The sequence below is a fragment of the Frankliniella occidentalis genome, unplaced genomic scaffold (assembly GCF_000697945.3).
Source record: "Frankliniella occidentalis isolate FOCC.00 unplaced genomic scaffold, Focc_3.1 Scaffold237, whole genome shotgun sequence".
Lineage (NCBI taxonomy): Eukaryota > Metazoa > Arthropoda > Insecta > Thysanoptera > Thripidae > Frankliniella > Frankliniella occidentalis.
Window position 1 is genome coordinate 95,904 of NW_026267363.1, and position 13,611 is coordinate 109,514.

At 52.8% G+C, this 13,611-nt stretch overlaps 1 protein-coding gene across 1 annotated transcript in view; it reads right to left on the reverse strand.

The window, feature by feature from the left end:
* LOC113205112 (sushi, von Willebrand factor type A, EGF and pentraxin domain-containing protein 1) overlaps positions 1-13,611 on the reverse strand; it is a 101,732-nt gene that overhangs the window by 48,324 nt on the left and 39,797 nt on the right. Inside the window, exon 2 of the mRNA XM_052272988.1 lies at positions 4,947-5,041. Coding sequence (XP_052128948.1) covers positions 4,947-5,039 — 93 coding nt within the window. The 5' untranslated portion in view covers positions 5,040-5,041. The remainder of the gene's footprint in view (positions 1-4,946; positions 5,042-13,611) is intronic.

The following is a 13,611-nucleotide window of genomic DNA, read 5'->3' on the forward strand; positions in this document are numbered from 1 at the left end:
GTTCCTTGCGGACGATTTTCTTGGCAATACGAATAAGGAAATATTTCGCAAGGCACTGTGAGAAATACTATTGGCAACAGAAACTTTTTCCATGAAGTGCGTTGTAACAACTGTAATTGAAAACAGTAAAATGACAAATACTATACGTATCGACTTGGAATTCTGCAAGAATGGGTTATGCCGTAAAATTTCATAACATTTTGCACGTAAATAATACAAAAACAAGAAATGAAAATTAACGACGGTATCTTTTTAGCAGTGGGGGTGTTTTCGGCCTGGTGCCCTGCTGGGCGTTGGAGAGGCGAGGCGGCGGTGAGCAGCGCGACCCGCTCCGGTCGGCTGGGCAGGCGCGCAGGCCGGGTCTGGCCACGGTCATGAAGGCCATAACCGCCCAGCCTCCTCAGCCGCCGCGGGCTGCAGGGCCGTGGGACCCGCGGCAAGGCGGGGCGAGGGAGTCTGTCCCATCCATGCAAACAGGCTCCATGTTTCCTATTTTTCCACCCGCACCTGACCAATTTTCGATCGCGTCTCAGATATCCATCAGATTTTTTTTTCTTTGGGCTCTTTTATATTCCAAGCAGCAGTTGCTGGCAAAAACAAAAAAAAAACAACATAAAAAACATGCCGTTACCAACTGCTGCTTTCAAAATATATAGAGCAAAAAAATAAATAAAAAAAATTCTGGGTCCGACGATTATAATTGTCAGATAAGTACATGGGGAGAAATGGATCCTGTTTTCATAAATGGGATATTTTTTTGAAAAATCGTCTCTGTCGTCAGAAAACGTGCATCTTCGTTGTCACTTCTAGAAAGGGGTGACTCTCTAGTAAATATATTAAAAGTAAATTCCTCTCTACAATGAAAAAAGGTGAGCGCAGAGCGGAGCAGACCTCAAAGACAATCGTGCCGTGACCGCGGCAAACAAAAACAATGACTGCAGAAAAACACACACCCTGAGCCCGTGGGGCTCACACGACAGATATAGCGCGTGGTTCACGTTCGGAGCCTTTATATACATAGCATATATAAATGGGATATGAGGTGTTCGTAGTGTTGAATACTATTGTCCCTTGGTAGCAGAGGCGCTAGAGTATGCAGCTAGAGACAGAGGAGAGAGAGAGACAGAGGGAGAGAGAGAGAGAGAGACTACGTACGACTGTCGTGCTCATCGCCGTGACCATGGCGGTCGCGGATTTGAAAAGTAAAACAGACAGGAGCGTGGTGCGAGTAAGAGTGAGAGCGAGAGAAAGGTCAAATCCCAAGGCCCCTCGCCTCTCTCGCGCATCTGCCTCGGGGACACGAGTCGAAGGGACAATCGACTTGCAAATCGCTGCACACACGCGTGGACTTCCCGCGGTCCATCGGCCCCGACGCATCCCAAGGCCATGGAGCACGCAGCTATGGGAGCAGGTTGTGCGATATCGACCAAGTATATGGAACATCGGCTCGATGATATTGAACACTATCGAGGGACGATATGATTAAAAATAAACGACATATCGGGATATGTCATGGTGTCGAGCAACGCCGATACGCCGATATCGTTATGAGAATATCGAGCCCTCGAAAACGGACAGTTATCGATATCGAAATATCGTGATATCGCACAGCCCTGGGAGCAGCGCCGTGTCGGAAAGGTTGGAAAAGCGCATCGAGTGACAGTCACACGCACTCGCACGACGCAGCGACCCATAACGTCGTGTTTTGTGTTTTGTTAATACCACAATAACAGAACCGAAAATAAGAATAAAACAAAAAAAAAACATTAGTTTCAATTGCTTGCTGCTCGAGCCAGGAGATTGATTTCTCTCGCGAAGGATTCGTCTCTCTCGTTTATGGCCGCGAGTGACACGCCTGTGACACCAAAGACGTCCCCCCTCCGGCCCCGTCACCCCGTCACAGCAGCAGCAGCGCCAGCACACGCATGCGCACACGCGCGCGGGCCTGTGCAGCTGGGAGCCGCTGGGAGCCACGACTCTATATATTGAATGTCAAAGGGATATTAAGAGGCACAAGCAGGAGGGAGGGGGAGGGGGGGAGAGGGAGGAGAGTGGAGGGGACGCGTCATGGAATGCCTCATGGCGGGCGCGGTAGTGCACACTCTCTCACAGCTTGAAGAGAAAGTTCCTCGACACACACACACACACACAGTCACTCACTCACTCACACTCCACACAGCCGGACGACTCCAGGACGCATTCATGCGGGTATCCAAGCCGCGCGGGCCTCCAGGAAGGTCCCCGCGCCGTTCTCTGATTCACGTCCTGGACACTCATTCATCACCTTGTGTGTCACCTCATCTAGGCTGGTGGGAGAGATGGAGGGAGAGAGGGAGAGAGAAAGAGAGGGAGAGAGAGAGAGATGATAACTCCAGCTTGGCGGGCGGGGGCTCTTTTCCTGGAGAGGCCGGCCGTGTCCTGGAGAACTAAAACTAAACCCTCTCTGGGCTGGACGCCACCCCGCCTCGCCCCGCCCCACCTCGCCCGCTGGAGGCAGAAAGACAGAGACGGAAGATACGTCACGTTTCATATGGACCGCGGCGCCTCGTTCGGGCCGCCAGCGTGAGGTTGTGCAACTCACAAACGCGCGCCCTTAAGGTTAAGCGCCCGCGCGCGCGCGGAGGGGCGTAAGCGTGGTCACTTTGGCAGTGGCGCCGTGCGCCGTGCAGTGCCCGCCGTGCGGTGGCCATTTGCCTGCTGCCCGCTCATCCTACCACGAAGCTAAAGCAAGAGATGTATGATAATAATGAAAAATAAAATTCTTTCGTTTGATGAATCATTATGGAAATATTTTAAGCAGGATATTTTGGTGAGCAAAAATTCATGCTCTTTCGCAAAAAAATAAAAAATTAAACAGTTAATTAATTATTTTCCACTTAACAACTTTTACAAAACTACAATGATTGCACAGTGCAATGAAGAAGATACGACACCTGGGTATGGGGGCACCATGGCCGCCCATTATGGTCCCATGGCCCATCCCATGACTTGTGTCTGTCTGTGCGCTATCGCTGGAATGCATAAGGTTATAGGTTTCGCAGGTCTGCGCGCTAACCATTCCAAAGTATTGCGCGAATACAAACAAAAACAATACAACTAGATATATATCGAAAGGTTTTTTTTTTTAAGGAAGAATCGATGGCAAAGCGCGCACGTTCGTCGCGTCATTGTTGGATAACGTTACACGGAAGGTATATATATATATATAGCGATCCTCGGCAGGTCGATGCCGCCGGTCCGGTGCCAGTTATAGGGGAGGACAGTGGCTGTCCACTCGGCCGGACAGGCCGGTCCTGCTATCGACATCGGTCGCGTAAGGAGCGTTGCTGCAGTTGTCGGCGTTGTCTCCGGACGAGTTAGTGTCTCGAGCGGGGGGGAAAAGTGGTCGTCGTTTGCAGCGGCGGCAAGGCGCGGCGGGGCGTTACGGGATATAACGTGATCGTTTTGTGCTTATTAAGAGCGATGAAAACGAGACTGAAAATCTTATATGCCCGACAATATCAGACAGCTTTTTCCTGACATTTCAAGAAAAATTCCCTCCTGAGATGGGCGCGCTACTGCGGCGCTCGACATCTCCCGGGTGGCTGAGCAATTATTATCGCACCTGAATGAGCCACTTTACCCTAATTTCCCGACATTTTTCCCCAACAAAAATGTCAAAATTCCTGAATATTTCCTTGATTTTCCTGCCGCGCGCCACAAGCCACTATGTCATCGTCGTGCGCGGTGGTCCGCTCACGCACGTAGTTCTCTGCGCACACGAACAACACGAAATCGATGCTTTCTCCTTCTCGTTTATATTTGAGCAGCGAGGGCGGCGCAGTTTAGTGTGCGGAGCCCCGTGCACCCCGCCATCATCCTGTGTACCGCAGGGTGACACAGCCGCCCGCGCGCACGCACGCAGAGTGGGGACTTCTCGTAACACCGAAAAAAAATCCTGTCCTCGTAAAAAAACATATCCTCGTAAATTTACAACAATATTTGTTGTAATTTTCATTAAAAGAAAATATGTTTTAAATTTGCGGAAGTTTGCGACAGCTCATTATTCTTGCGTTAAAAATTAACAAATTTCAAATTGTTATTTTACGTTACACGTCATAATTTTTTTTTATTGTGAACGCGTATGGTTATTTGTTTTTTACAGAGTGGCGACGAAACAAAACACACACAAGGGAAGTTTTCTTAAGGAAAAATAACAAAAAATAAAAAAAACACAAAAAACTGCACTACTGCTATATTTTTTGTCAGTACGTCACATTCCAATATGCACCCAACAACGCCGAGTTGATTTGTCCTGATTATCAAGTCGAGGTATGTTCTACAGAAGGCCGCGACACGCGCGCGATAAATCCAATCTGATTGGGAGACAGAGGCAGAGAGAGATATGCCGGCGCAGATATAGAGAGAGAAGCAGTATGGTCTCTCTCTCTCTCTCTCTCTCTCTCTCTCTCTCTCTCTCTCACACACACACACACACACACACACACGAGCCGCCACGGACACGCGCCGCCCTTTTCACGCCCATGTACGGATATGGGGGGGGGGGGGGGGCTGCAGGTAGTACTGATCAGGGGCGTTTCTTTCTCTATGTCATAGAGAGCGGCATCATAGGCTCCACGGGCTGGTTGTGCAGTGCCAGGACGCCGCCGCCGCCGCCGCAGCAGCCTCCCCGCGACCGGTCACGGCGCGGGTAATCGAACCGGGACACGCAACCTGCGACACGATCCCCTCCCCCTCCTCCTCCTTCTCCTCCTCCCCTGGCGTCTTCGACCGCAAAGGAGCGACTGGTGCCCCAGGACCGCACTCGTCATAACGCCCAGGACAGGGCGTGGCGGGGCGTGGCGGGGCGTGGCGGGGCGTGGCGGGGCGTGGCGGGGCGTGGCGGGGCGTGGTTGTGTCACCCGCACGTACCCTTCCTCGTCCTCGTCCTCCTCCTCATCCCTTACCTGAGAGTGGACGCCGCCGACGACGAGGAAGAGGGCGCCGATGACGCTGGCGAGCAGCGTGGGGCCGCCTGGACCCCAAGGTATGACACGCATCCCTGCAAAAACAAGAAGACCAGACAAAAAGTTAATTAAACAGTTTTAGAAAAAATAGTCCACAGTTGTTTGTTATTATTGTGAACACGTTGTTGTGAGGCTAAGTGAAGAAGCCAGCTGCGCCGGCCGTTGCAACAACACGACAACCACACATTGTATGACGACCTGCGGCGCCTGCGCTGGTGGGCTGTGCACTGTGCAGCGCCGCCACCCCGCCGCGCCACGCCCCGCCTTCCTTTTTATGGCCGGTTCTCATTATAACGTAGTTGCTGCTGCTGCTGCTGCTGCTGGGGAGACTCCAAGAGGGCGGCGATCGGGGCTAAGCTGAGAGGGGGAGAGGGGGGGAGAGAGAGAGGGGGAGGGGGAAGGGGGGCAGCGAGAGAGGCAATCCTGTTAACACATCATTCTTAGTCCCACCCCGCTCACGTGCCTCTGTCTATGCTCTAATATGCAGAGGGGGAGAGGAGGAGGGGGGGTCTGGAGAGGTAATGTTTTTCTCTGCCCGCGTTCCCGCGCGGCGCCACGCGCGGCAGGGGTGCCACCACCACCACCGCCACCGCCGCCGGTTTTAGGCAGGTTCCCACCAGGGCTGCATGCCCCGGCGACCGCAGGTGAGGTGGGGTCCCACACACGGGGTGCCTGCCTGCAGCTGCCACTGCTGCTGCTGCGGCTAGCCGAGCTCCGAGACAGAGGGGATCTCTCACACACAGCACAGGATTGCCAATCCCCTCCGCCAGACCATCGCGTGCCACGCTGGCACAAAAGTCTGACGCAACGGTTGGCAGAACTGTTCGCAGCAACAATAATAATATGCACCATACGCGCTCGCACCAACCGTCGTGATAATGTCTATGCCGTCTATGCTGCTATCTGTTCCGCGCGGTGCGCTACCCCGAGTAGTGTGTGCATAGCACTCTGCATGCGGTGCAACTTTGAAATAGGGCAGGAAGTAGAGAAAAAAAACTACCTCTGATTTATATTATTGTTACAAAACTACGGTGAATCTGATTCATATTATTTTTATGTAAAAAATAACGCGATAATTATGTCTCAATCTATTCTGTGTATTCTGACACGATCACAGTGAAGAGTCTTTGTCAGAAATCGCGACAAACCGGACGAGCTCTTCAGTTTAAATATGCAGTCCACTTCCCGGACTAATAATAATGATAATAATAATGAGATCCCGTTTGAAATCATTTTAAGTTGGCAGCGATTGACGAGGAGGAGTAAGTCAGGGAAAGGAAAGGGGTCACGATGCAGTCGCCCCTGATGACTGTTTGATTGTGTTCGGCGCGCGCGGGAATTCGGTCGACTGCAGCAGGCAGGAAGAAGAAGAAGAGGAAGTGGAGGAAGGAGAAGAGGAGGAAGAAGAAGGGGGAAGAAGAAGAAAAGGGGGAAGAAGAAGAAGAGGGGGAAGAAGAAGAGGAGGAAGAAGAGGGAGAAGAAGAGTAGGAAGAAGAAGAGGGGGAAGAAGATGAAGAACAAGAAGAGTGGGCCAAAATCTGGGCATGGGCCGCGAGTATAACATGAGAGAGTCTTTGTCACTGCCATCCTCGTGTAGTTGATTTTAAAAAGAAGATGGTCACTTTTCTCTCCCAATGCTCGCTCGACACTTTTCCCCCCTGCTGACGTGGTCCTGCAGGTGCAGGTGGGCCGCCTCGCCGGGGCCCGCTCCCCGCCCCGAGGAGGTGGGTCGAACTCTTGTTCCACTCATCAATGGCTGCCAGCTGGTCCGACTACACGGGACAGTCCCCCCCCCTCACACTCACGCACTCTCTCTCCTTTTCTCTCTCTCTCGCACTCTCTCTCTCTCTCTCTCTCTCTCTCTCTCTCTCTCTCTCTCTCTTGTCTCGAGAGAAGCGGCGCCGGGGTCCAGCAAGCAGCATCAGGTCGCCGACCTCCTACCGGCTCGCAAGGAGGGCCGGGGCGTGGTGGGGTGGGGTCGGACGGGGCGGAGCAGGTCGGAATGCGGACAGCGAGGGGGCCCAATCCAGTCTTGTATGTAGATCAGGGGGCCGCGGCCACGCACGGCCATGCCCTCGGAGTGCGTGTGCGTGTGTGCGTGTGTGTGCACGTGTGGTAGCCCTGCCAACTCACTCACACTGACACAAGTGCACACACACTTATCAGCTTCAGCAAAGCAGCAGGCCCCTGGGAAACATCTACATCTGCACCAGATGCACTTGCACACACACACATCCCCCCGTGCCATCAGCCGCTGCAGCTGCAGCGGATGTGCAGCGGAGCGAGTGGTTGGTGCAGTAAGTGACGGTTTCCATACAACCACCACCACGGTCCACGGTGCCGGCACATCTCAGAGGCGCCGTGGCATGGGAGACCATGCGGGAACAGTACAAAACAAAAACTCTTATTCTGCTTTGGAATCGAAAGTGTTTTAACGTTCTTCCAGTCAGTATGCACGAGATGATTCTGCTGTAGTGATGCTGCAGCAGCAGCAGCAGCAGCGCTAGGCGCTACGGGGCCCGGGCCCTTCAACAAGGCGGAGTTATGTAAGGGGCGTATTGTCTGCGATGCAAGTGACCCCCTACGGGACGCCCCGCCCGCGCCGTCCCAGCCAGCCGACTCTGGGCGTTTCGACACGGCCAGCATCGGCACCACCGCAGGACCATGACGGGCATGCCAAGGAGTGGGCGACGACGGCAAGGAGCTCGAGGTCCACGAGGATGAGGAAAGGGGCTCGAAGCCCCGGAACGTATACGGGAAATTTCAGGAAAATTTTCGGGGATAAATGGGAAATTTCGGAGACCTCGACACTTTTGGGGAAATTTTCGAGAATTTTCCGAAAATTTTCCGGAAAATCTTGGAAATTTCCAACCCTGTGGTGGGGAAGTGACGACGCGTAAGGTTGGTTGGCGACGCGGAAGTTGCCGCCTCGTCCGTATAGCCCGATGATGCAGTGTGGTGGTGCGGGTTTGCATGGTGCGGTTGCCCCCCCCCCCCTTTCACCTCCCTCCCCCATCTGTGGAGGCGGAGAGAAGTGACCAAGTTTGGAGGCGAAGTGTAACGGCATTATAAGGAAGCTACGAGGATGAGAGCGGGGAAGTGGGGTGGAGCGGGGGAGGGAGACAAACAGAGACAGGGAAGACTTCTCTCTCGGGCGGGTCCGGGCCGGGCGCGTGGGTGTGGCGCAAATGTCAAGGTCCTCCCAGTCCCAGTCCGACCCAGTCCAGCAGCCAAACAATGGTGAGTACCCGTCCCCCTCCCTGCTGGGACACACGGAGACACCACCATGCTGGCGGGTGGCGCGCACAGAGCAGAGCACGATCAGGAAAAATAAAATAAAAAAAAATGTGTTCAACTCGTTCAACTAATGTAGTTTTGGGATCTCAGACGTGTCTGTGGGATAATCAGGATAATCCTGAAATAACGTCCGTCACTGTTCGCCGGCGAAGTCCAGTCCATCCCGCGACCAAGCACGCATAGCGCCTGGTGGGTAGGCAACATCTCGCCTGCAGCGCATGCGTGCACCGCGGGGTGGCCTACCCGGCGTCTGGCAGGCGCCGGCTGCTGCAGCTATAACGTGTTGCCGAATATGATGGCTCTTAGAAAAACGGGCGTGATGGATGGATGGATGGATGGATGGATGGATGGATGGATGGATGGATGGATGGATGGATGGATGGATGGATGGATTGATGGATTGATGGATTGATGGATTGATGGATGGATGGATGGATGGATGGATGGATGGATGGATGGATGGATGGATGGATGGATGGATGGATGGATGATGGATGGATGGATAAATGGATGGATGGATGGATGGATGGATGGATGGATGGATGGATGGATGGATGGATGGATGGATGGATGGATGGATGGATGGCGTCAGCCGTGGTGATGAACATCGTCACGATGATCTGCCGTGCGCCCGGCCCGAGCGAGTCAATTTGTGGGGCCGCGAGGTGGCGTTCGGCGGCAACAGGCATCCTATGCTGCTGCTGCTGCTGCTGCTGCCGTCTGCGTCCGTCCGGCCACGCCCTAGACGAACCCTTGGGGATACCGTTAGAAGCGTGCGTGAGCGTGTATGTGTGTGTGTGTGAGGCCCGTGCCTCAGCCTCACGCACCCGCTGCTGGTATCCCCCCAACTACTGGCTAATTGCAAGACACACACACACACACACACGCACACACGCACACACACACACACACACTCGCAGGGGTGACACGACCCAGCTGAGCTATACGCCGTAATCTAGATGTCACTCTGGTTGCGTGCGTGTGCGTTTCGCGCGCTATATATTTCAGTTATAGAGACAGGCCGACAAGAGAGAGACTACAGACAGGAAGGTGGATTGGATGGAAGGAGGATGAGGAGGAAGAGGTGGTCGTGATGGTCGTCGTCGACATGCGGTTGGAGAGTGCATCATCGAGTTTACCCGCTTTAGAGAACTTTGGTTCACTCGCGTCGGGCAAGGGTCATCACGTCAGAGAGAGACAGACAGACAAAGAGACAGAAAAAGAAAGAGACAGAGAGACATAGAGAGAGAGGGGGAGAATCTTGCGTAAGGACGAGGATTCGCGCGGTCCTGGACAGAGGTCCTGGAGATGCCGCGGGCCCCGCCGGTGGCCAACCTATACACCTCTCCGCACTCGGCGCACGCGCTGACCTACAGCGACCCCCGGCAGCATGAGGGCCTCGCCTCCATCTTCTGCTCCTCCTCCTCCTCCTCCTCCTCGGAAGTCGCAAACAACAACAGCAGCCAGCGAGAGAGAGAGAGAAAGAGAGACGATGCGGTCGTTTGAGAGGAGAGGCAGACCATGAAAGACTCGAGGGGTGGCGGGCGTTAAGGTTCCCAGGCGGGGTAGCCCTGCCCCGCCCCGCCCTGCCCCGCCCGGCCACGCCCTGCGCGCCAGACATACCGAGGAGTTATGCCCCTCGCTGCTCTCGCCGAGACTTCAACAAGGCTCGCATTACTAGTTGGGAGAGGGGAGGAGGGGACAATACCGGGAAACAACCCGCCCGCCACATACCTTTATTCTAGTATCTCAGAACAAAATCAAACAAATAATGGGAGAAAAAGAGTGCACCATTAATTGAATGACACTTTAATCAATTTTGTCCAAACTATGTTAAAATAACAGCGTTACTAGAAAAACCGACATGCACTGTAGACTTTTAACACTTTCATTAGTAACTTACAAAGTTTTGTGCACACTGTTTTTCAACGAATGTGACGTCACATTCGTTTCAATGTTAATCGTGTCACGTTCGTTTGAACGTTGTGTCATATTCGTTTAAACGTGAATCGGCCAGGCCTGGGCGCCATTAGAGCATCACCTCACCTGAAGTCACGTTTAAATGAATGTGACACAATATTCAAACGAATGTGACATGTTTCACATTAAAACGAATGTGACGTCACATTCCTTGAATAACAGTGCAGTAGTATATATTATAAAGAAATTCCGTAAGTACAGTATCACAAAATTAGAGTGCGGTTCGCACTGGCATCAAATTCTTATTGTATTTAGAACAATCCAAAAACTTCGATCTCAGCGTCTGCGGCGAAAAGCCATTGCATCAAAAAGGGGTTGAAGGCCCGCAGGAAAGTTTCCAGAAAATTTCAGGAAAAATTCCTGGAATAAACGGGAAATTTCCGGGGAAAAGGAAAATTTCCCAGCTTTGAAGTCTTCCGTTACTTTTGGGAAATTTTGGGGATTTTTTTTTTTAATTTTCCGGAAAATTTTGAAATTTCCAACCATAGCATCAGATGCTCACTATGGTTTTATTATGACAGAGTACCTACGATGTTTCGCAGGGCCGGGGCCGGGCCTGGGCCGAGGGGTCTCGTAAGAGGCGCGGCGGGATGGTAATGGCGCGTTTACTGACCTTTCAACTCGGCGCAGGACTACAGGCGGTCGGGGCGGGGCGGGCGCAGGGCGCTCGAGGGAGGAGGGGAGGTGAAGCGCACAACCACAGTTTGAACCACGCCGCGGAAAGCAAATTAAGAAGAGAAGAAAAATTATACCAATAAAAATTAAGCTGGTGGAGTTGGTCCGGTCCGACTCGGTCGAACGTAAACCAAAATTTCGGTGAAACTTCTTTTTTAAAAATAAAAAAAAATAAAATGCCTCATATATGTATCCGAGACACGGCGGGTGCCGGCCATAGGTTGTTGCAGGCATCTCCCTCGTCATCGTCGCCATGCTCACACATGCGCCCCATGACGAGGCGCGCACGACGGCGGCGCGCGGGCCCCGCTGCTGAACCGCCAGCCTCCAGGATGACTTTCACCTCTGCTGCAGCCGGTATGCGGCGGGGCGGGGTGTGGTGGGGCGGACCCTCGATCGCCCGTACTACTGCTTGACCTCGTGGCGACGCGTGCGGTATGCCGATCCTCCTGACCCTTGGGGTGGCGGTGACGTCACATCCGGAGGGCGGCGGTTACCGTGGGATGCCCGCCTTATACTGCACTAGACGTGCATAACTATAATTCATTATTCTCGACGCACTAGACGAGTATTTTTTTTTAAATAATGATGATTAATTATAAATACAAAGGAAAGATCTTTCGGTGGGGTGCCTGTCGGGTAGGCAACCGTACGGCACCGGAGCTGGCCGGGACGGCCTACCGTGGCCTCGCCAGGCGCTCGGCGGCCCCTGCGCTCAGCCAGAGGGACGCAGTCGTGCACGTCTTATCACAAGCGCAGTAGTTGTGCTGCCTGCCAGCCCGGCCTGCCTGCACGGCCCGGCCCGCGGCCAGCTCTGACTGCCGGCTCGAGCTTTTGCCGCAGCCAGGGCCACGGAGGGCACACGGCTGAGCACAGCCCAGCAGAGGAGGAAAATACTTTCGCCGGCTACGGAAAACGGAAACGCGTCCAAAAAGAAGCGTTTGTGCGGATGACATTCATTAGGGCCGCCTGCAAACATCATCAAGCACAATAATAGTGTATATATTTGCATATCGCAGGGGTGACACGACCCAGCTGAGCTATACGCCGTAATCTAGATGTCACTCTGTTTGCGTGCGTGTGCGTTTCGCGCGCTATATATTTCAGTTAGAGAGACAGGCCGACAAGAGAGAGACTACAGACAGGAAGGTGGATTGGATGGAAGGAGGATGAGGAGGAAGAGGTGGTCGTGATGGTCGTCGGTTGGAGAGTGCATCATCGAGTTTACCCGCTTTAGAGAACTTTGGTTCACTCGCGTCGGGCAAGGGTCATCACGTCAGAGAGAGACAGACAGACAAAGAGACAGAAAAAGAAAGAGACAGAGAGACATAGAGAGAGAGGGGGAGAATCTTGCGTAAGGACGAGGATTCGCGCGGTCCTGGACAGAGGTCCTGGAGATGCCGCGGGCCGCGCCGGTGGCCAACCTATACACCTCTCCGCACTCGGCGCATGCGCTGACCTACAGCGACCCCCGGCAGCATGAGGGCCTCGCCTCCATCTTCTGCTCCACCTCCTCCTCCTCGGAAGTCGCAAACAACAACAGCAGCCAGCGAGAGAGAGAGAGAAAGAGAGACGATGCGGTCGTTTGAGAGGAGAGGCAGACCATGAAAGACTCGAGGGGTGGCGGGCGTTAAGGTTCCCAGGCGGGGTAGCCCTGCCCCGCCCCGCCCTGCCCCGCCCGGCCACGCCCTGCGCGCCAGACATACCGAGGAGTTATGCCCCTCGCTGCTCTCGCCGAGACTTCAACAAGGCTCGCATTACTAGTTGGGAGAGGGGAGGAGGGGACAATACCGGGAAACAACCCGCCCGCCACATACCTTTATTCTAGTATCTCAGAACAAAATCAAACAAATAATGGGAGAAAAAGAGTGCACCATTAATTGAATGACACTTTAATCAATTTTGTCCAAACTATGTTAAAATAACAGCGTTACTAGAAAAACCGACATGCACTGTAGACTTTTAACACTTTCATTAGTAACTTACAAAGTTTTGTGCACACTGTTTTTCAACGAATGTGACGTCACATTCGTTTCAATGTTAATCGTGTCACGTTCGTTTGAACGTTGTGTCATATTCGTTTAAACGTGAATCGGCCAGGCCTGGGCGCCATTAGAGCATCACCTCACCTGAAGTCACGTTTAAATGAATGTGACACAATATTCAAACGAATGTGACATGTTTCACATTAAAACGAATGTGACGTCACATTCCTTGAATAACAGTGCAGTAGTATATATTATAAAGAAATTCCGTAAGTACAGTATCACAAAATTAGAGTGCGGTTCGCACTGGCATCAAATTCTTATTGTATTTAGAACAATCCAAAAACTTCGATCTCAGCGTCTGCGGCGAAAAGCCATTGCATCAAAAAGGGGTTGAAGGCCCGCAGGAAAGTTTCCAGAAAATTTCAGGAAAAATTCCTGGAATAAACGGGAAATTTCCGGGGAAAAGGAAAATTTCCCAGCTTTGAAGTCTTCCGTTACTTTTGGGAAATTTTGGGGATTTTTTTTTTTAATTTTCCGGAAAATTTTGAAATTTCCAACCATAGCATCAGATGCTCACTATGGTTTTATTATGACAGAGTACCTACGATGTTTCGCAGGGCCGGGGCCGGGCCTGGGCCGAGGGGTCTCGTAAGAGGCGCGGCGGG